The sequence below is a fragment of the Gossypium hirsutum genome, chromosome A07, assembly GCF_007990345.1.
Source record: "Gossypium hirsutum isolate 1008001.06 chromosome A07, Gossypium_hirsutum_v2.1, whole genome shotgun sequence".
In the NCBI taxonomy this organism is placed as follows: domain Eukaryota; kingdom Viridiplantae; phylum Streptophyta; class Magnoliopsida; order Malvales; family Malvaceae; genus Gossypium; species Gossypium hirsutum.
The window spans coordinates 9,297,238-9,321,104 of record NC_053430.1 but is presented as its reverse complement, the minus strand read 5'-3'; the positions used below and the strand labels follow the sequence as shown (position 1 = coordinate 9,321,104).

General features: G+C 31.4%; 4 protein-coding genes across 4 annotated transcripts; 2 read left to right on the top strand and 2 right to left on the bottom strand.

Annotated features, from left to right (window-relative positions):
* Positions 1 to 6,368: 6,368 nt before the first annotated feature.
* On the bottom strand, positions 6,369 to 8,119 carry LOC107941250 (40S ribosomal protein S7). The gene is made up of 6 exons (XM_016874807.2): positions 7,955 to 8,119; positions 7,659 to 7,733; positions 7,494 to 7,567; positions 7,284 to 7,407; positions 6,884 to 7,066; positions 6,369 to 6,690 (listed from the first exon to the last, which is right to left on the bottom strand). The coding sequence occupies exons 2-6, from the start codon at positions 7,731 to 7,733 to the stop codon at positions 6,571 to 6,573; spliced, it is 576 nt and encodes a 191-aa protein (XP_016730296.1). The 5' UTR covers positions 7,955 to 8,119; the 3' UTR covers positions 6,369 to 6,570.
* Positions 8,120 to 9,548: 1,429 nt separating this feature from the next.
* Positions 9,549 to 10,884, top strand: LOC107941251 (uncharacterized). The gene is made up of 2 exons (XM_041117506.1): positions 9,549 to 9,865; positions 10,337 to 10,884. Exons 1-2 carry the CDS (start codon positions 9,553 to 9,555, stop codon positions 10,516 to 10,518), a joined length of 495 nt encoding a protein of 164 aa, XP_040973440.1. The 5' UTR covers positions 9,549 to 9,552; the 3' UTR covers positions 10,519 to 10,884.
* A 274-nt stretch (positions 10,885 to 11,158) lies between these two features.
* Positions 11,159 to 12,616, top strand: LOC121232084 (DNA-directed RNA polymerases II, IV and V subunit 3-like). The gene is made up of 3 exons (XM_041117508.1): positions 11,159 to 11,175; positions 11,266 to 11,308; positions 12,092 to 12,616. Exons 2-3 carry the CDS (start codon positions 11,270 to 11,272, stop codon positions 12,362 to 12,364), a joined length of 312 nt encoding a protein of 103 aa, XP_040973442.1. The 5' UTR covers positions 11,159 to 11,175; positions 11,266 to 11,269; the 3' UTR covers positions 12,365 to 12,616.
* Positions 12,617 to 19,328: 6,712 nt separating this feature from the next.
* LOC121232083 (MYB-like transcription factor EOBII) lies at positions 19,329 to 21,196 on the bottom strand. Its single transcript, XM_041117505.1, has 3 exons — positions 20,875 to 21,196; positions 20,422 to 20,551; positions 19,329 to 20,355 (listed from the first exon to the last, which is right to left on the bottom strand). The coding sequence occupies exons 1-3, from the start codon at positions 21,014 to 21,016 to the stop codon at positions 19,839 to 19,841; spliced, it is 789 nt and encodes a 262-aa protein (XP_040973439.1). The 5' UTR covers positions 21,017 to 21,196; the 3' UTR covers positions 19,329 to 19,838.
* Positions 21,197 to 23,867: the final 2,671 nt, after the last annotated feature.

Here is a 23,867-nt window from a genome sequence, read left to right as displayed (position 1 = left end):
TAATCAGTCTTCAGACTATCCAGGTCCTCCTCAACCTCTCTTTTTCTCTTCTTTAAATTCTCAGCCTCGGATTTTTGAACATCAACATCCAGCTTTAAGTACACTTTTTCCTCCTCCAACTACTCTATTTTCCTTTCTAACTCTGAGGTTTTCTTTTCGAAGTCTTACTTTATGATTTCTAATTCGGAGGGGACCACTCGCAGATATTTCTCTATTGGTCGAGCTTCTTCTAAATTTGGCCTCGGGATATTATCGTTAACCCTTCTACTCCACCATTTATTATATTCAGGAGTCACCATTAGATTTACAGCAACTCTCTTTATCCGGCAGGTTTGGTTCCAGGCATTATAAATCTCGCGGCTCTTTTTCTTGGAGTCTTTCTCCCCATACGAAAACCCACTCTGAGCTAACCCATGCATCATCGGTATAAATTATCTCGATCTATATTGTCTCAATACAAGTAGAGGGGCGTATCCAATGGCACCCCAAATCCCCAACAAAAGGATCCAATCATAACTCCCACATCGGTAGAAAATCTCATCGGAAACCATCCAAGGGGCTTTCCATTCGATATCTTCCTCTTGGAGATTTTGAAGTATCGTCATTCATTTTTCCTATGTTATGTCATCTCTTCTTGATATGGTCACTATCTCCTTCAAAGGTGAGTAATCTCTGAGAAAATGTCGGTAAGAGGCATTTTCTACCTTCCAAAAGTGGCTATGAAACCATACTAACAAGATTTGTGCACACCCAATAAATCTGCCTTCACCTGCCCTCCGACATGCACTCAAAGATCTGAAAGTCTCAGCCAAGATTGCAGGAACAGGAGTGACTCCTTTACCAAGTCGGTCAAATAGATCGGTGACTGCTTCATCTATATACCTTAAAGCCTTAGGGAAAATAACCAAACCATAAACGCTTAAGGCGAAGACATTAACTCTTTTCTTCATATCAGGGTGGGTCAGGATCAGATCTCTCTAATTTTCCCAAGAGATGCACTTTCTATTGCCTTTCTGCTGGGCTCGAGTTGCAACCCACTGCTCACTCATCCCAGTGATGTTCATCAACCTCTTTACAAAGGTTGGGGTATTAACAGCTCTAGAATAAATCTTATCAACTTGAAACCTCGGACAACGAAGCAAGGCTGTATATTCCTCGACAGTAGGTGCTAAATCCACCTTTCCGAAAGTAAAACAACTGTAGGTGGAATTCCAAAATTGAGCCATGGCGCAGAACAAATACCTATCTACCTTAACATCGAGGAGATAAGGAATATCACCATAATTACAGTAGAGTAGCTGCTTCATCTCCTCATTCTAGTAACTCTATAATTCTTTCAACTCCTGAAGATCATTCTGAACCACACTAATACGGGTAAAGTCCCATAACTCCTACGTGTACTCCTTTATCAAACTGTCACCTTTCTCTAACTTGCATTTTCCAACCATCTTTAGACAAACACGTTGTCTTTCACTTTATCAAGGAATTCGTTCTTCATGGTAAAACTTTCTATTAGTAACCGAACCGTATATCGACACCTCCTTTTATGATGAAAATGTTATGCAATCACTATTAAAGAAAGAAGGAAAAACACAAGTTAGAATTATGCATAAGAATAGAAATCAAAGCAATCAAGAAATTATCAAACGCCTATTCGGGAAACCACTAGGGCTAGGTGTAATTCTACCTAAGGCGGGTTCCTACAGCTTACTATATGTGGTTTAGTTATAGAGTAAAGGCACCTGAACCAGCAGATTCCTCGATCCTCACCCATTATAGGTTCATATGGATCAAGTTCGGTTCAGGGGAATACATTTCCCTATGCCCATGCGGAGGTGAAAACCTCACGAAGACATAAGTACGGATGTATTCCGAAAGCGATCCCCTAGCCCATGCGGAGGGGAAAACCTCACGAAAGCATAGTTTCTCACTCCCACTTAAAAGGTGTGACCACAACGGTCATGCGATATGATGCGAGAGTATATAAAGAAATTCAACGAAACAACAAACTCAACAAGAACACAGAAAATACAAAGCGAGGATCGTGTATTTTTAAAAAAACTGAATTTCTAACTTTTGACAAGAAGACAGAAAAAAATCAATTTACAGCTCGACTCTCTTATTGGTCCCTAGTGGAGTCGCCAAGCTGTCGAAACCATTTTTTTGAAAACGGGAAATTGACTTTTGAAAATGAAAAGTTGGGAGTCGCCACCAATCATTTTTAATAGGATGTGATTGGATCACCTCAAAACACGGTCGTTTTTAATAAATAAATAAATTTTTCAAAACGACGATTTTGGTCTGCGAAAATAGAAAACCGGTTCGGGAGTCAGTTACGTACGAGGAAGGATTAGCACCATCGACACGCCCAAAATTGGTACTTGATTGATTATTTAGTGTCTTAATGTTGAAAATTAAAGATTTGGACAGAGTTCAAAACACGATCCTCCTTTTATTGGCTTTTAAAACATTTAGGTAAGTCAAATGTGTATTAAAGACCATCTCACCTCAAGGTAAAATATTACATCTAGTACGTTAGGACACAACATTTTTTACCCTCAATTGTGAGCTTGCAGTTAAAACGTGCGTTTTAGCTTTAAGAGGATATTCGAATATTCAAAACAAACAAAGAAAGCGAAACCCAGTACGTTAGGGCACGATTTTTCGAATTCTTTAAATACCGAACATTACCTTTATTTTGAAAATTTTTTAGAGTGAACTGGTAAGAGGATATTCGAATATTCAAGACAAACAAAGAAAGGGAAACCCAGTACGTTAGGGCACGATTCTTTGAATTCTTTAAATACCGAACATTGCCTTTATTTTGAAAAATTTTGAGAGAAGATCAATGGATAAATGAATTAAGGACATAGATTTTTTTAAAAATGATGATAATGACAACATGAAAATAATAATATGAGAATAATGCTAACCATATATAAATAATAAAAAATAATAATAATAGTAATTAATAGAAATAACTAATAAAACAGCAATAATAATAAATACAATAATGTAATAAACATTTTGCTAATAGTATTAATAATAATATTAAAAACATGATGATAATAACAAAAAATATGTTGATGATAATATTAAAAATGGGGGATAATAGTAAAAAAAATTGGAATAACAATGTTAAATTAGTAATAGTGAGAAATAGTAAATAATAATAATTTGATATAAAAATGGTAACCGATAATAAACAATGGTATAAAAAATTTATATAATAAGTCTATGTATAATAGAAATTTATATTTAAAATAATTAACTTCGCTTAAAAATATATATTTACATAATAAATATATAATAATAAATAAATAATATAATAATATGAAACATAACTCAAATTAATTAAATTAATAGAAAATAAAAAAACAAATATAAAAATAATGAGAATAAAGCTCAAATTAATTAATTTAACAGTAAAATAATAAAAATAAAAAAGGGGTTAAATTGAATTAAAAATGAAAACTTTAGGGTCAAATCAGAAAAGAAATAAAATCAGAGGTAAACTCCCTCTCTTTTTCCTTCTTTCGTTTGTGTAAAGAAAAAATATGAACGCCAAAGGAAACAAAATTGAATAATATAAAAAGTTACCTTAAAAATCTGATTTGTATTCTCTTTGATTTCGTATGTGTATTCTCTAAAAAATTTCCCCCTTACGATAGTTTTTCCATGGCTTTTATAGCCAAATTTTACAACTTATAACAAGTAGGGTGATGGAGTTAGTGGGGGTGATGGAGGTAGTGGATGGTTTAGTAGGGTGTGGGGGTGATGGAGGTAGTGGATGGTTTAGTAAGGTGATGGAGTTAGTGGTCGGTTTAGTGGAGTGTTTAATTTGGGCTGGTTTGATTAGGTCCGGGCAAAAATTGGGCTTAACAAAGCAAATATGACAATAACCAACAAATTGCTTTTATTTTCCCCTAGTTTTATTTAGATTACAAAAACAAAGTGTTGAGGCAAGATAAGCTGATTGTTGTTGAGTGGCACTCAATAGTGCACACTACAAGCTATTACTAAGGTAGTTTAAATACTTGTCATATTTGAGTTGGTGATTTGATGAAGAAAATTTTTGGACTCAGTTATGTGATGATATATTGAAGATATTTTGGTTCATCTATGAAAACCAATCCTTGGAGTTTGAATATTAGATTGGATTTGAGTAAATCAAATCAATCCTTGCAATGTGAAGGATCGATCAAGATTGTGTGATGTTTTGGAAATCATATCTTCAATTGATTGTGTTTGGTTGTTAATAATGTAATAGCTATTTTCAATGAGTTACTTTTGTATTCACTAAAATTCTATGTTAGCAAGCCGAAATTGATATATGTTTTGAGGCTTGTCTAGGTTTTGTATGAGATCTTATTGAGTGCATTCTAATCTATTCATTATGGAACTGTTTTGTGAAATAGTGCAAACTGAATTGTAAAACCTTATTGAATGTTTACTGCCAAAGTTCTTAGGACGAGGATTTGGACGTGAGTGTTCTAGTCGTTAGGTACAAATGTGAGATATCTATTCTTGGGGAGCGATAGAGTGTGAATCACTTGTTGTATTGTGGATTAAATATAACGGAATTACTCACTGGGTTAGGCTCTGTAGACATAGGGAAACCAAACTGTGTAAACAAACCTTTGGTGTTCTTTATTTTGTTTGCACAGTTTTTGCAATGTTAAGTCGTAGCGGCCATTTTAGTCAAGCACTTACATTACAATTTTCATTTTAAGCAAATAAGCAATTTAAGGTAGCAACACAAATAAGTTTAGAAAGACTTAAGAGAGATGAAAAATTAAGATTTGATGTTGCTCTATTGATCAAATGACGTCTTAATCTCTTGATGTTCAACAATGTTCCATCCTTGTTGAAGTGTTGGAAACTTGTATGTATAGCTTGAAAGAGTTTTAAGACTATTACAATGGTTTGAAGGTGAGAAGAGTCATTCAACCTACAAAAGTGGAGTTCTGGAAGCTGCCCAGTCATAAGGGAATAAATCCTCTAGTGTCTAAAGGTCATATTTTCTTTACTGTTGTGAATGAGGGATCAATCCTCTAGTGTTCTAGGAATGATAAAACTCAAAATCATTCTAAACATTTATGTTACATTTGAAAAACCAAAAAGTTAAAGTTCACTTTTATTAAAAAGGAAAAAATTAAAAAGCAATGATAGAAACATATAAATTCAAGTTATTTGAATGGAGTGATAGTGAGAGATTTAGTCGGGTATTTAGATAACATCTTTACTCTTAATATTGTGTTTATACAAAAAAAAAAGGCTTTGTTATGTCAAAATAGGAATAAGTTCAAAGTTAATAAAGTTAACAATGACCTATTAATAGAATGAGCTCGATCAGGATCCAACATTTTTTATTCTTTATCTAAACCTATTTTTAAATCAACTCAACCAATCTAACTCAATCTAACTCGAAAGCCTAAATCACTATTCATTTCATATTAAAAAATTAAAAATAGTTCTATTAATATTTACTCGATTATGACCAACTCACTATGTAGATGAAAAAAATATGCTAAAAATATATTTATTAAATGGTTACATAAAAATCCTTGATTAAAATGATAAGCCAAAAATTGAGATACTATGGTATTAGATTAAAACCTCAGTGAGTTTTTAAAATTTTATTGATTTTATATTAAAATATATAAGAAAAACATTTACATTATAGTTACCTTAGAAATGTATGGTGTGTTAATATTTTTTAGAAGAGTGACGGATGAAATCATTTAAAATATAGTATAAATAATTTAATTTGACAAAAATCTTCTAATTATTAGATAATAATTTAGACTATTATCAGATTCATTCGAATCAAAATTACCTTAAATAAACGTAATTTGAAGGTATGAAGTCGGTTTCACGTAAAATACCTACGACTGCTCAATACAATGATACTTGCAAGCAGTTGTCTCAAAATAAATTCAACTCGATTTGATAATAATCAAGCTAAATTCAAGCTAAAGCTATCAATTGAGTTAAATTTGAACTTAATAATATTCAATTTGAACAGCTTATAATCTTATCTAACTTTTTATATTTTTTATATTATTACTCTTAATATATCATTAACCCTAAACTTAAATATGGAACTCAACTCAATATCAAATTAGAGCTTGAGTACAAAAATTAGTAATCGAACTTAATTCCATTGAACTTGATTCAAGCTTGAGCTTAAAAATAGATATTCGATTGAGCTCAACCCGAGTATCGAGCTCTGAATTTTAAGTCAAGCTCAACTCAGACTAATCTTGTTTACCTAATCTAATCGTTTTCGATTCATAGTTTCTAGTATATTCCATTTCCATGTATCTTGTCCCTTTGCTTCAATAACAAAGCTGATGAGAACCAAATTAACAAAACCTTTCTAAAACTCATCTTACACCATCAAAAGCAATACCACATAATCAAAACAAATCCATCCATCATTTCTCTGCTTCCTTAACAACTCCTAAATGTCAAAATTTTAAATACCTCCATAAAAAGCAGTTTCCAGGACAGAAAGGTGTTAAAACACTTAAAATACACACACACACACGCACACAAAATACTTATCTATGCCTCTGTAACTGGGAACTCAAACACAACATCCTTTCCGGCAAGCTTCCGGTAAACCGCAGAAAACGTCTCGAGCTTATACTCAGTGTTGTTCCTTTCTTTTGGGTCCAAAAAGACCTGCCAAAAAGGCAAAGATTGTATGAAAAATGCCCTTTGAAAAAAGCAATTGATGTATGAACTAGGAAAGATGACTACAATCATAACAAGCCTCCTAATATACGTTTAGTTTTTCAACATCACATTGCTTTTTCATCAACACTTAGAAACCTAATTCTAGTATTACTAAGTAGTATGACATTGGAGGTTCTACCTTCATTATCTTTGATCCATCGATTCTATATCTAGTGCGCTTTCCAACAATCTCGGCAGGTAAGACGATATCTTCTAGCATTGCCTCATGTACAGCGGTCAATGTGCGGCTACGCGGCCTCTGAACAGCAGAACCTTTCTTTGGAGGCCTCAGTATCCTCCGAGTGGCAATGAGAATCACATCCTATCATATATGGATAAACTACATTAAAGCTTAACACCAAGAGCATGTACTTATCAATCAAACCACTTGATAATCAATAAATCACCACCACAAGTACAAACTGAAATTTATGTAACACAGTAAAACCATTGAGCTAAATTGTTATTGAACTTGGAACAAAACCTCGATCCCTCAATGTAGAAAGGAGGAAGGAATCTCTTATTAGTCTTTATCATACCTTGCCACTGAACTTCTTTTCAAGTTCCCTCACAAGCTTAACATGAACCTTGCGAAAAGCTTTCCTTAATCTGTAGGGAACATGGATAACAACAGCTTTCCGGCTCCCGGAAACATCAATTTGGCTGCAAGTGAACAGATTTGTATCAATCATATAATGGAAAAATACATATGTGACATTATTAAGAATCCCAGTGAATCATTTTCTTACACTGCTGAATTAATGTAGAGATCTTTGAGGTCACTTTTCAGGTCCTGGTTGGTATTCTCCAAATCGAAGAATGCCTGTTACAAAGAAGCATAATGAAATCATACCCAGAATTTCTATCAACTTTCCAAGTGCAACAAACAAACAAACAAAAGAGCGTTTTAAAACCTGGGCAACCGACTCCTCAAATTCAGTTGGTTCAACATCCTTATCCTTGTGGATCTTCTTCATTGATGTATACATCTTCAAGATCAGCAAAAGAATGTCATTACAAATTAGCTATCACAATTGTTGAACCAATAGTTTATACTTGATGAGACAGAGTAATCAGAGAGCGTATAGATGAAACAAAGCAACATGCAGTAGGAGCGAAAACAGAGAATCAAATCTAGCAGAGTGAAGCAGATAACTCAAAATCTAATGTCTCAAGTAGAAACCAATCTTCAAGTTAAGTTTAAAGTTACCTTATTTGAATTACAGGCTGGCCTGCTCAGGGACCGGAGAAGGGGAGAAGGAGAAGAAGAGAAAGAAAGGGCTGCTGAGAGGCTTGTTTGACGGCGGGCTGTGTAAAGAGACTGCACAGTGGGTCGTTAAATTTTTGAAAACCTAATTTTATTTGCATAATAAAACATTTTAATTTAACAAAAAAAAATAGAACTTAAATTTGTGTAATTTAGAGAGTTAATTGTAACAAACATCCCCAAACTATGAGCTCATTCTAAATTGATCCTTAAACTTTAAATCACTCTAATTACATCCCTAAACTATCAATGTTATATCAATTAGACCCTTACATTACTAACATTGTTAATTTAACCGTTAAATGACAAGTCTGATCTTATATGATATAATTTAAAATGAAAATTTTAAAGAAAATGAATATTGTAAAAATAGATGTTTTTGAAAATTTAGTTATGAGGTTTTTAAAACTTTAATAGAAACTTTGTCGTTCACCCTTTCTCTTTTTCTTTTTTCCAGTTATACTTTATTTTTAAATTTTACTTTTGAAAATTATGCGAAAATGTTATATTTTCTTTAAAGTTATCATTTTAAATTTAGTTACGTAAGATTTGAAGTATCATGTAATGATTAAATTAACAGTTTTAATAACAAAATTAAGGATCTAATTGATATAACATTAATAATTTGATAATGTAATTAAAATATTTTGAAATTTAAGAATCAATTTAAGAATAATGATTTGAAGATGTCTTGTGCGATTAACTCTAATTTAGATGTTGTTGGTGTTTATATTTTGATTTGTATTTGTTATTTTATGTGTTATTCAATAATAATGAGAAACAATTTATACTTTTATATTTTTTTATTGTATAACATTTATTTATTTTTTACAGTTGTATAATATAAAAGTAAATAATTTATTGTACAAAAAGGTTAAATTTTGTGATTAATCCCTCAAGTAAATCAAGTATAAAACATGCAAGTACACGATCATTAACAAAATATATCAAAAGTTCATTAGTCAAGCAAAAATATAAACTATAAACCATGCACTCATCAAATAAATTCACTTTCAAAATCTAAAGAAATGCTCAATATATCAAATATATCAAAAAATATTAAGATATACAAAAAAAACATACCCAACATACTCAATATATCAAATATATTGAAAATACCAAGATATACAGAAAAATACCGAACATACTCAATATAGCAAATATATCAAAACGGTAAAGAAATGTACTCAAGACATGAAAGTTCCCCTAGTGACCTAGAGACATGCCCAAAACTAATTCAAAGAAAGGAATTACAAAACATCAATGGATATAGCTAAGACTCGAGAGGTCGAATGTTGCAATTGACTAACCACTACTTGAATTCACTTCTAAGACTTAGGCACCAAACAAACAATCCACACATTAACACCATGTTTGGTTGGGTGTATTGGCTATGCCAATACACCCCTAATCGGTGAGCCCCACTAATCCCTCTTTATTCCGTCGTTTGGTTCAATGTATTGCTAATACGCGTGTAATACATTACTTTTCTAATCGATGAAAACCACCGATTTCTAATCCCTCTCTTTTGCCCAGATTAGATGCCTCTTCAGTTTCCCCTCCCTGTTTTACCCTCTGCCTCAACCCGAGTCCAACTCCATTTTCTTCTTCACTTTCAACCCAGATCAAATCTGCCTCTATTTCTAAAACTAAAGAGAACCCTTTTTTCTTCTTCACCATCTTTCATCTTTGTATCAATCTTTTCCCTTTCGATTTTCTTAAATTCTGTGGTTTCAATCTTTGATGCTTTCAGTTCAAAAGATCGGGTGGGGACGGTGCTCCAGTTACAAGTGCTCTCACTTGCTCTGCTCTTCTTGCTTTACTCTGCTTTGGGTCTTTTAAATAATAAGAAAGGTTCATACTTTTGGCCTGATCCTGTTCTTGAATTAGTTCTGCTTTTAGCTTTTGTTGAAGAATTTTTGTTGTATTACTTGCAAAGAAAGGATACAAGTGGGATTGAGAATAGATATTTTGATCCTTTATGTGTTCCCATAGCAATTTGTGTGGTTTCAACAATGTTAGAATTGAGATCTAACAGGTCCATTTACTCGAAATCGGTACGAGGTATTGGGTTGATTTTACACGGAACATGGTTTGTGCAAATGGGATTTTCATTTTACACTAATTTGATGGTTCATGGATGTAGCTTACATGAAAAAAGTAGAGGGAATTATACTATTAAATGCAGAAGTCACCCTGATTATCATAGAGCAAGGTTTATTGCCACATTGCAATTCAATTGCCATCTTGCTTTGCTTGTGGTTCTGGTTGTTGGGATGTTATCGCTTATTGGCAAAAGAAACAGTGTTGTTGTTGGTGCTTCAGGGGATGGTTTGCGGTATAAGCCATTAGGGGCTGAAATACAGCTAATGGATAGTAATGGGGGGAATTTCACTTTGGATTCCGATGATGATCTCGATAGTGGGATTAAAGAAGAAGATGGTTTGGTGAAAGAGAAGTCGGCTGTTGTGGAATTGGGTGGTAATGGCCATGCTTCACATGTCTGAGGTAAACATTTAGTGGTTTCTTTCGGATAGCTGGCTGAAAAGCATTGTAATTTTATTCTTTTGTAATGATATTAGTTAATAAGTGATGATTGACTTTGCATAAACTAAAATATACCCGTTTGTTTGTTGTTTTGGTCAATGAGATTTGAGTTCTATTTCGTGTTCTATCTGATTTTGATTCTCGTATGTTAATGCAGTTTTCGAGTTTAAAAATTGTATTGAGTGGTTGCCTATATCATAGTATTTGACATGATTGTAATTCCTTTGGATAGTTGAACCTTTTCCAATATCTAGTCATACTTTGGATAGTTAAATGGCATTCGGCACTTGTATATATTTGGAGAGTCATACTTCATAGTTCATGCCCATATTTGAATGATGTTTATATTTTAAAAACTTCTAAATAATGTTTATTTTGCACTGGTTTGTCATACTGGTCGGGTATTTGTTCTATTCTCATTTCCTGACAATTAAGTATTTAAGTCGTATCTGCTCTCAGTAGGATGGCTATCTTATGTAGAACAAATCGGGATGTTCATCTTGCAGTTCTTTTTCTTTTCCCTCTATATTCCACTGTTCTTTTATTTCCAAATAAATGGCATTTACTTTGTTGCAATTAACTCGCAGATAACTAAGCAAATTCAGGCTGTTAACGAGGTTTACAAGTTTCACAATCTTCCCGAGTTCTATAAGGGCTGTGCCGTTATAATTAATTGCCAAGTCTAATCAATACTTCATAAAATGCAGAGCAATGATCTTATTCTTTGACATTGACCCAAATACCCAACAGGTATGCTATGCCTTTACTTTCTACATCATTACATCTATTCTAACAAAGAAATTGTTTGGGATTAAGCTTTGGGTTGTGTTGGCTATCACTAGAGCTTCTGGATTGTTAAAGCAATTGCTGGTTTTGATTAATTACATCTATGGTCTGTCCAATAGGAGGATTGAATTGCTTTGCACGTCATCAAGGTCTTTTCTTTTAGAGTTTCTAGTTTGCTTGAGCTTAAAATGTGGATGTGTTTTAGTAGCATTTTGTCTTTATATGTTTCTTACAAAAGTTCCTCTTATGTGCCTTTTACTTTTGTGAATCATGAGGATATTGATGGAACTTGAGCTTCAGTTTAGGTTTCTGGATTGGAGTGTTTCTCCTTGTATTAGGGCTGTTAATACCACCCTGTGTTTATCTCAAAGCTAAAGATACGAGGTGTCAAACTACATTTCTTTCTGCTTTCATTTAAATGGGGCCTGCTTGCTACTGCTGCCATTACTGTATTGAAAACCTTGTTTCTATAGGAAGTCTCCAATGATACCGTAATGTTGTTACTGACTATTATTGCAGTGAGTGTTGGAGCATTTCGGAATTAGTTCGTTTGATTAGTGCTTTTTTTTTTGCCTCATATTTTGTGTAGATAGCTGTTCTGACTTGCTTGAGCATCATATGTTTCATGTATGTTGAGTGCATTCGTTCAGTCCCTATATTGTGAGCCAAAAATTGGAGGTTATGCTATTTCACTGCTGCTGCTGTTGGCGCTGCTAACTATGAATTCTATTTTTATCTTGAAAACAGGTTGTGGTGGTTGATCCAGAGGCGTATACCTATGACGATGAGGTGCTAAAGAAAGCTGAAGCTATGGGCAAGCCAGGTCTTGTGGAGATATATGCCAAAGAAGACAGTTTCATCTTTACAGTTGAATCCACTGGTGCGATCAAAGCTTCTCAGTTGGTTCTTAATGCTATAGAAATCTTGAAACAGAAGCTGGATGCAGTTCGCCTGTCTGAGGATACTGTGGAAGCTGATGATCAGTTTGGTGAACTAGGTGCCCATATGCAAGGAGGATGATCTGCTTGTAATTAAGAACTAGCCATTGACATTTGTAGGTTTCAGAAAAGGCGTGTTTACATCTAACTAACTACCTTTTGTTTAAAACTCTTGAGATATTTTGGGTAGAACAGACTACTTGTTTTCCTCGATGAAAATTGTCAGTTATATGCCATCTGTTTTAAACTTAAAAGCCAGCAAAGCATGGACTGGCAAATCTTACTTGTTTTGAACCGATACAGTTGAAACTAAATTTTACTTAATTTATGTAAATCTTGGCGGTCCAAGAATTCTCTTATCAACTTAAACATGAAACAAGCCAAAATAATACAATGACGCGTTTAATAATCGTCTTCCTTGGCACGTATGTTTGGAACTCGGATTGAGTGTTTATGCAGATTATAATTCTCAAGTTATATTTTGATTTTAGTAAATTCATATAAGAACATTTTATTATTAAGAATTTTATGAAATTATATATCATTATTAAATTATATTTAATATTAATTATTTTAAATTGTATAAATTCATATAAGAAAATTTATTATCAAGAATTTTATGAAATTATATATTATTATTAAATTATATGTAATAATAATTATTTTAAATTATACAAATTCATATAAGATAATTTATTAGTTATAATTATTTTAAATTTTATTAAATCATATATTTTAATTAAAATATATTTAATATTAATTATTTCAAATTATCTTTTATAGTATCATATATTATGATTTGAGTAAATTCATATAAGAATATTAATTATTAAGAATTTATTAAATTTTATATTTTAATTATAATATATTTAATAATAATTATGTTAATTTATATTTTATAGTATCATATATTATGATTTGAGTAAATTCATATAAGAATATTGATTATTAAGAATTTTATTAAATTATATATTTTAATTAAAATATATTTAATAATAATTATGTTTAAATATGATTAAATTATTTATTATTGATAATAATAATATTATTAAAATTTAAATAACAATAACAATAATCATTTACCAAAACAAATTTATGCTAAGGGTATTCTAGTCATTTTAGTTTTTTCCATTATGCTATTACACCTCTATTCCATTCAACCAAACACAAGATTACTATTACGCCTCTATTCCATTACATTCAACCAAACAGTGAATTAGCTATTACACCTCTAATCCAATACACCTCTAATCCCAATACACCTCTAATCCAATACAGCGAACCAAACGCACCCTAAGTATTATAAAACTTAGTGGTACTAATAACCAATCTCCTAATATAAAATCATTAAGCAATAGTGAATGCTACCACAATAATAAATCAGTGATTAGACACATTTCCTAGGTTCATTATAACATCAATCATTACCCCTTTTTATAATTCTAAGTACACAATTCAAAACAATTGACATGTTCAAAACATATATCGCGAAATCTCGATATTACATTTCTCTTTTCCACACATTATAGCAATCATCAAATTCATTTAACAAACATCATTGTCATAATAATTATTATTAAATTAAGCCTCTTTAACCAATTATGGATCAAGAATGAATACTTGAATTAATCCCCAAACACTCCACAAAATGCGCACAAACACCAAGAGGCATAAATGTACTAATCTGTGTAAAAACATGACTTCCCCTAACACTTCAAAAATGTACACAAGTATCAAATGTAAGCGCACACAAACACCAAATCTTCATTCATCACAAAACAAATCTTATAGCATGCAGACTATACCTGAACTATTTCTAAATTGTTTAATAGGATGTTTAACAATGAAACATATTATCAGAGCAACAAAGATGTCATCATGATAATATCTCATTAAATTTTAGTCACTTAATTATTGCATCAATTCCAATACAAAACAAGCTCATGTTTTTTTTTCCTAAAACCATCTCAACTCACAATAAACATGTATATGACATAGAATAGATTATGCATTAATAACACATGTAATAAAAAACTCATCACCAATAAAACGATGCTAAATTACTTAATTGAATCTATATTAGAAAATTAAGTCAAGTTAACACAAGCTAAAATCATCACATTTTAGTTATCTTCTTCTTCTCCATAGTCTTGGAGGATTCAATCACTTTTTTTGCTACAATAGTCAATCGAAATAATGAAATAAAGTTAAAAAAACATAATCAAGAATTAAAATCACTTATAACTATCAATGAGATGCAATTTAATATAGTGAGAATTTTACTGCTTCTAACTCAAAACTCAAGAGAATGCTAAACTAATCCATTCAAACTTGAAAATTTTTAAAATTAAAATTAAAAATTCTTAAATACTCAAAATCCACCAACAATACTAGTTCTTACATACACTCTCTCTAGAACAACTTAAGCACAACAATGAAATCTCAATATAACTCCATTAAAATTAAGAACAAACCTTTATTTCTGCCTTCCCATTCCACTCTAAACATAAAACTAAAAAGAATCTAACTCAAGAATATCATAAAAACATTAAATCAAATCTTTCTCATACTATTTTGAAAATTGCTAAAAAATGGGAAAAAATGGAGAAAAATCAAATATCATCTTTTATTGTTTAGAAATCATAGATTAGGATTAGAAAACATGTCACCTTGCTGGAAAATATTGAACAAAGAAATCAAAAAATGTTGAAATTCTTATTTATGAAATCTTGTAATGAAAGGATTTAATGAAAAGTGAACTTACCAAATAAAAGTTGATTGAAAGAAAATCAAACTTGAGAGAATTTTAGAAATAATATTTGGAAAACTACTCTTGCAAAAATGTACTCAACCATTCTCTCTAACAACTAATTCAAAATGTGATTTTTTTTTCTATGAGGAGCTTAGGTTATTGACTAGTTAAAGACCTCCCCTCTTCTAATTGCTATTTTCTAGTTTTCTCACATTAACCTCACTAATATTGCCAACCTTACAATTTAGTCTATAGGCCTTAATCTCCTATTTACAAATTCTCACTAATTTAATAATTTTAATTCATAATCATTTACTAATTCATTATCGTGCCTATTATGGGAAACCTCTTAATTTAACTTCTCGGAGCAACTTAGTTTAAGAAATCCAACCTAAAATTGAACTTCCAATACACTTGATAGATTTTTTTTAGTCATACAATAGTTCAAAAATAAGGTCGCATTGATTGGGATGTTTACAAAGATCATCCCATTTCACAAGATGAATTCTTTTTTTTTTTTCTCAGTGTATCCCTATATGAAATGAAAGATGATTTTCTTCATCTCAAGGCATATATCTTTAGTAAGGACTATAGATTGCATCACGTAACTAGAAACGCCGCCAAGACTACTCTGGTAAACGTGATTTTGTCTACTAAAAAGAGAGTTTTCGCCTTCCAACATGTCAACTTCTGTCTCATGCTTTGAACAAGATGCTGACATGTATCCTTCGTGACATATTGGTGTAATAAAAGAACCCTTAGACACTTTCCCAAATCATCAACATGAAAAATTTTAAGACCACAACTGAGAGATCCTTTTAGAGATAAGGGACACATTATTGGAGAAGAAAATGTGCATCTTTAGTGCACTAATCCAATGTTTAGAACTGCCACAAAAATCATTCAGCACTCTCTTAATAGCAGAAGATTCAATAAATAAAACTAAATCATCAACAAAGAATAGATGAGATAAGCTAAGATCATCCTTGGCAAATATTCCATATTGATACATTGAGCCAAATATTCCATACAAAGAACAAATAGACAAGGTGAGAGAGGGTACTTTTTAAAAAAAAATTTAAATCATATTGTTTAATGTATATTTTCATATTATTATCATTATTTTATTTTGTTGGATTGATTTCTTAAATAGATAGTACCAAGTTTGTTTTTCAAAATAAAAAAAAATTCAATATTTTCAAACAAGTCAGGTACTTACTATTTAATCATTAACATTTTATTTTTATTTTTATTTTTTAAATAATAAATAAAATATTTCAAAATACGTGGATGCTATTTAATTATTAATATAGTATTAATTTCTTCATATACGAATACTAAATTAACTTGTAAATAAGTTTGATCTGACTCCTTAAATACGATTTTGTTTCCAAAATAAAGTTTTTGGAAAAGTAATTCTGAGAAAGTATTTTTTTTAAATATTATTTAACCTCGCCATCCATGTCCGTTGAGGTGTATAGGAACAATTTAGCCTAGACTCCGATGCATAGGGGAGGTGAGGTGCATTTATTTCTAGACTTTCTCAACTTTTAGAATCAATTTTGTCAACTGAACCTTGCCACTTTTTTCACTAATTTTGGTCTTATCATCCACCCAAAGTAAGTGATTGAAGCTTTAGTGCCCGAGGTGTTTTAATTTTATCTAAATTTTTATTTCATAATAATATACACATATTATTCATTATTCATTACTATTATATTGTTAATGATTTGCATGTTAAGCAAATGGTATAAGGAGACATGGCTCATTGATTATCTATGAGAAAATAGCATAAGAAAAGAGTTTTGTATGCGAAAGACAATCAATAATCTAAACATGTTAAAGTAAATGGTACAAAAAATAATGACTTATTGATTACCGGCATAACAAAGGAGTTTTTGTGGGGAAAAGATACTATAGTTGGTAATCTTAACATAATCATTTTTAGTGGGATTATGAGGAGCAAGTAACTCATGTAAGAACTATTAGGTCACTTAAAGTCTTTACAAGAAGATAGTTTGTCTTAGTTATCGGATTGTTATGAGCTTAGCCTCGAATTAGTCTCAAGCTTGGATCTTTTTGGATTTGGATCATTATTGGCTTAGATTGGCATGGTGGGCTTTTGGATTTGGCCCTAGTTTGCTAGCTCTACATTATGCTTTTAACTTTTGAACAAAAAAATATAAATAATAATTGTTATCCTCAAAATACATCAAGAATTGGGTGAATTGGTGTTAAAAAAACTAAAGAAAAAAAAAAGCTCAAAAACTTTGCACAATGATATTAGGGTGATTCGTCCTCAATTGTCTATTTTTACTACCTTAGCATCCCTCAATTAAGGATTTTTCTTAATTCACTAATTGATACCTTACAAGAATAAAGTATAACTTTTACAAACTTTATCTTTTAATTTGGTTATATAGCACCATAATTCCCTTCAAGGTTTTCTACTCAAAACCTTATTTAAACTCTCAAATAAGATAAATAAGAATATGAAACAAATGAAACCTCTCAATGGTGAATATACAAAGTTTAAGAACTCACAAATACAATTAAGCACTTGCATAATGAATAACAAATTAACCCAACAAGTATTTTTGAAAGAAAGATGAGAATAACAAATGAGGGATTGGATTTTTTGCTCTTTGATCTTTATAAGATTGTTTCTTATCGTCATTAAAGTGTTTTCAGACCTTATTTATATACTCTCATTGATTTGTAGTTGTTCGAAGCTATTAGAAAGAGTTTCTAACAGTTGAAAGCATTAAATCTACTCATTAATGATAGCCTGCAAACATAGGTATTAGTATCTAAAAAGATATTATTGATACCTAGCATAAAAATAACCATTGGAATTGTCTAGGTATTAATACCTCCAAGGAAAGTACCGACCTCATGGGTAGGTATAAACACCTAATTGCCCCCTCTTTTAAAATATTGGCTACCAATTCTCAATGTATTGATACCTTAAGTTAAGGTATCAATACTTTACCCTTTCAGAAAATATTTTTATTAATGAGTTGCAATGTATCGATACATTAGTCTTGGGTATTGGTGAACAAAAATCTTTTGCTCCCACCCTATGCCGAATTCGTGCCCCTTCCATTATGTTAAGCAACACACTATTTTTTTTTCTTTTTTTAAATTTTTTTTGCAACTCATTTTTTTATTTTATATTAATTGTAGGACTAAAATTGGTAAAAAGAATAAGATTAAAAAATGCAATAATAAATAAAAATTAAATCAATTCATTATTTTTAATTATAAAATAAAAAAATAATCAAATATTGATATTGAGTTTTGACAAGATAGTTCTTGAATTAAATTTACAACATTAAACTAAGAGTAATTATTTGATACACAACTTGTAAAGTTTTTAGACTCATGGTTAAGAATATGACAAGTGTCTCATTTGTTTATATATTAATTTTTTACTATACCCAATAGAACACATGTCATATCCGTAACCCACTTGTAGAGTTTTAAAAAATCCATAAACTCATTCTAGAATGGTTTTCCTTAAACTAAATAATTAAACTAAATTGAATTAAATTGCAACATTAAACCACATGTAATTATGTATTTGCCAAGGATAAATCTTATCGATTCTTCATCTGCTATGCTTTGTATTAATTAGATTTTGTTTTATAATTGTTTGAATTTATATTTATAATTGTATTGTAATGTATTTATTACATAATAAAAGCTTTGAAAAAGTTATTGTCAAAATTCATGTATAATTGACTAATTGAGTGTGGTTTAATTTTATTTTTATTTTTTTATGAATTTTGAAGGGTCTTGGGATGGAGTACTCAAAAATATTTTTGAATGTTGAAGGTATTTTAAATATTTGTTTTTTATTGAAAAATTGTTTTTGAGTTTTTCAACATTTGAATTTTTTTAAAGATTACAAAATTAATTTTCATTACTTTGATTAAAGGAATGAAAAAAAAAATCAAAACTAACTAACATAACAAGATTAAACTTGGTATTCTCATGGATGAAATATTGTTTAAATGGGTAAAATATTATATGAATGAACAAAAATTGTCTCTCATTTAAATCATGTCATTAAATGTTTATTTTGGAGTTTTATACGTAAGACATGATGATAAATGTAGTACTAAAACTTTATATTTTATTTAGAGCAAATTGACCCGCAACCCTTCATTACTAATGTAACATTATTATTATTTTATTTTATATGACATGCCAATAAATGATTTTAAAAATATAAAAAATCATAAATAAAAGATATTAATTCTCAAAATTATGAAATAAAGCTCTGAAAAAATTTATAATCAAAATACATACTAGTCATTTAACTCCATTAAAGTTATTGTTTTAGTACATATATATTCTTTCCTATTCCTATTTTTTGAAGAAATGCATATATCTAACCAATGATACATAAAAAAGAAAACCTCAAACGATTGGCTATACATGTACTCATGAATCTCACATTGATCTAGATTCATCTTTTCCTTGGAGAAACCAGAAAATAGAGAAAATATGTGAGTTCACTAAGAAAAACAATATGAAACAGCATGATACAACCAAGATCTTAAGCAAAGATGGTAAGCAACAAGGTCGGTTATGTGATTATCAAGCCAATGGGATTGTTAGAGAGAAATGAAACAAATATGAAGGTATTGTTGAAAAGCAATGAAAATATGAGGTAGACTAGTATTTTTTATGCTGAGAAGTTTGGGACCAAAATGCAAAATAGATACTTTTAGCTGCTGAAAAATTATATATAAAAAAAACATGGCAGGGTTCCCCTTCAATGCAAGTCCCTAAGTTTTCATAGTTCCCCCATGCTCCATAGACCATCTGCAAAGCCATCATTAACACAAGTATAATCTTGCTTGTGGCCGTCGCCATCCAGGTATGGTAAATCCTCAAATGCTGATGTGGATGCCAAGTTGTAATAGCAACCGTTTTTATCAATATTGTCATCATGGTAGCAATACTTTGCAAGTGTGTAGTCATCATTGCTACTAATGATGCTAAAAGGACTTGTTTGAGAGTCTGCAACTTGGGATATGGTTGACATGATATCCGTAGATCCTGAAATCTGCTCCTGTACTGGCACTTGTTCCATTGTCATTAATTCTTGATCATGCTGAGAAGTTTGGTTTAGTGATTCCATTTTTGGAAGCAGTCTTGGCATCCAATTACAACATCGAATAACATGTTGAAATGGTGTGCTATTAGCATCAATCTTTAGATGACGTGCTTGTTTATGAACACGGGTTCTCCAGTAGTTTTTTATCTCATTGTCTGTTCTTCCTGGTAAATATTTTGCAATCTTTGACCACCTACAAATCAATATCATATAATGTCAACTAAATAGCAGAATGGGAAATGGTAAAAGAAGTTATTACCTGTTACCCCACTTGGAATGGAGTTGAAGAATCAAACACTCTTCTTGTGGAGTAAGGTTTCCATGCTTAACATCTGGTTTCAGATAATTTAGCCATCTCAGCCTGCAACTCTTTCCAGTTCTCCTCAACCCTATCCCACAAAACCAGCAATTTCTTATTAAGACACACACATATATAGTTCAACTTAGTAGATTTTATTTTCATCTGACAGGTGAATGGTGATTTTGTGTTTTAAGTTTCTTTTTTTTTCTTTTTTTTTGTCCTAATCAGTTATCCATGAAAGCAGTGATTAACCCCTCGTTGTGGTTACAGATGCTTTTTAAAGGGGTTAATGGCTAACAATTAAATGTACTCAATTATCATGAGTAAGAATCGAAACCACAACCCTATTATTAAAGGATAAGATAAGTAATCACTACAATACACCTTATGATGATTCCAAGTTTAATTTACCTGCTCGTTTTGCGAGCAAATTCCAGTGGCCTTCGCCATGGCGAGCAATATAATGAATTAGGAGAGAGTCTTCCTCAGCAGACCAAGTTCCTCTTCTAAGCTGCTCAGCATCGCCTTTACTAGAATTTGTATAGGATAACATGACTCTATCTGACAAAATATAATATTTGCTGAAGAACTTTTGGGTCTGAATCTACAAGTCACGGCCGAGGGAAAGATTTAATATATATATACTCAGTGAACAACTTTTTGAGAAGTACACGTGCAGACACAAATTTGATGCATTGAATTTACTCAACTGCTTTAGGAATGGTCAAATTTTCTCCAGTTTACTTATTGAAATGAAAGTCGGTGGTCTTACGGGAAATGGGTTTGATTCAGTCCCTATTTGTGTTTTTGGTTTCAGTGTTTTTATCAGTAGATACTTCAAATATGCTAAAGCATGAAACGTGCTTTGACTGAACAAAGTATATGTATTATGCCAGCAGCATATATAGAGGAAGACGTGGGAAATTGGTGTTGAAGAATATTGAGGCTATATAAGGAAGTCAAAAGCACGATCTGTTCTTGGTTGCCAAACACACACAAAAGTGTCATTTCCATGTGGTTCCAGTTAGTGTAGAATGCCAGCAATATGAATTGGAGATAAAAGAATTTACAATGCTTTAGTAGTGCATAAGCAGCTAATTTTGACTATAAATATGACTTGTTTGTCGCCACATTATGTGGCGCTGCATCTTCTCCCGATTGAACTTGTTGTGCAGGAATCAGGATGGTGGTGATCAAGGTCAAAGGTTTCATTGATTTTCATATTTGGATGGGATTCTTCAATGGTTTTTAAAACAGAACCATGGAACCGATCAGAATATCCCAGTTTCGGTTTCAATGGTTTTAGGTTTGGTTTTAATTAAATAAATTTTTTAAAATTTTATAAAACTTTTTTAAAAAATAAAAATTTATTAAAAATAGAAAAAATGGATCAACCGATTCAACATGTTCCGAGTGCTTCACTCAAAATTCAGTTCAAACTTTTGTCCAGACTAGTATTATCGATCGGTTCTCAGTCCAATCAATCCAATCAATCAATTCTTAATCTAATTGACTTGACCGATCATTTTGGTCCAATTCCAACAACTATCCAATTTAGATTTTTTTATTTTTTTTTAGATTTAGATTATTTCAAATTTGGATCCATTTTAATTGAAATGGATTTTCATATAAAATATAATAATTAAATCGATTTTTTGAATAGTTAAAAATTGAATGGATCCATATAAAAATATAATAATTATTACATCAACTTTAATTTGGATCCATTTTGAATTTCTTCTCCATGTTTATCAACTACTTTCTTAGTGTTGACGCAGTGGACACTGGTTCAAGCACCAGTTATGACACTCTTTCACCTTCATTAGTAGCACCCTTCTGAATGGATTCATCATTAATAATAACATTAATAGACTCTATTATCTTTTGAGTTTGTTTGTTATATACTTGAAACGTCTTACTTGAACTTGAGAACTCCTCATTCTCAAATTTTCGACTATGATCGCTTTTGGTTTTTACAAGTGTGTCATTGGTGCTTCTGTTCTCATTTATCTGTCTTCTACATAGCTTCTTGAATTCTCAAAAAGCATCTGATTTTTCATTGAGAAACCTTACCCAGGTAAGTCTACAATAATCATCAACAGATACAAGAATGTATCTATTACCACCAATACTCTCAATTAGCATTGGTCCAGTCAGAACCATTGCAGCAACTCTAGTAAAGTAGTTTGCACCAATTGTAACCGCTTGTGGGACTCCCTATGTTGCTTTCCTTTGAGACAGTTTCCACAAACTTTAACTTTAGGCATTGCTCCCCTAACTCAGGCATTCTTCTTATTGCTTCATATTTGACCAAACAGTTGAGCTTTGTAGTGAATTTGTCCAAGCTTTTCATGCCAACTTTACTGCGCCGAGATGGCTAAATCACCCTGTAGCAATTGTCTAATGTTCTTGCTCATTTCATGACACTATCACCCAATTTAGTGGTCACAAACACTTGTTTTTGGTGAAGCTGACATACATTTTCTGATCACATAATTGACTAATACTGATTAAATTTTCCTTGACTCCATCAACAAGAAAAACATTTTTCAATTCAGGTAAACCAGGGACATAAAGAATTCCTTTGCCAAGAATTCTTCCTTTCTTGCCATCACCAAGTGTTACATGAACTCCATGGTTTTCATCAAAGTCAGAAAGACAAGTAGCATTCCTAGTCATGTGACACAAACATCCACAATCGAACTACAATATATGATATACAATAGTCTTTAAGGAATGATGAGCAACAAGCAAACATTTTTTATCCTTCTTCCCCTAGACAAGATTTTGCTTCTTTCTTTGTGCAGTGCTTGGACAAGTGGGCACTGGGGTTGAAACTACTCGCTTCCATCTCAAGTCATGCAACATTTTAAAACATCTTGGCCTGATATGGCCTGGAGTACCACAATAATGACAAATGATTTTAGGTTTAAAGTATACCTTCCTATCAACACTGATGATCGTAGGCTTCTTCGAGCTTTCACCGTGATTTTCATTTGTAGCTCTAACAAAGGCCGTAAGACCTTCAGTAATAGTTTTACCTTTTTCCTCAACATACCCTAGTGTAAGAAAATATAATATTAATATCATATGTAGTATTAATATGTCAATAACAATAACAATGTAATACAATGCAGTAGCAATAACACAACAGAATACTTATAATCGGATAGAGTTGAAAATAAGAATAAGAATTTTGTTAAGACCTACATGAATAGTTTCCTTAGACAGATTTGACCTCTCTTCGGTGCTTTGAGTAACGTGGGACGTCTATCTCCCAGGATACAATAATAAACATTCACAGTAGTAGCACAATAACAGTGATTGATCAAACACAATCTTGTCTTTCTCAATCACCAAAAAGAATGAATTTAGAAGGAATTTTTTATATTAATGGTTTTTGA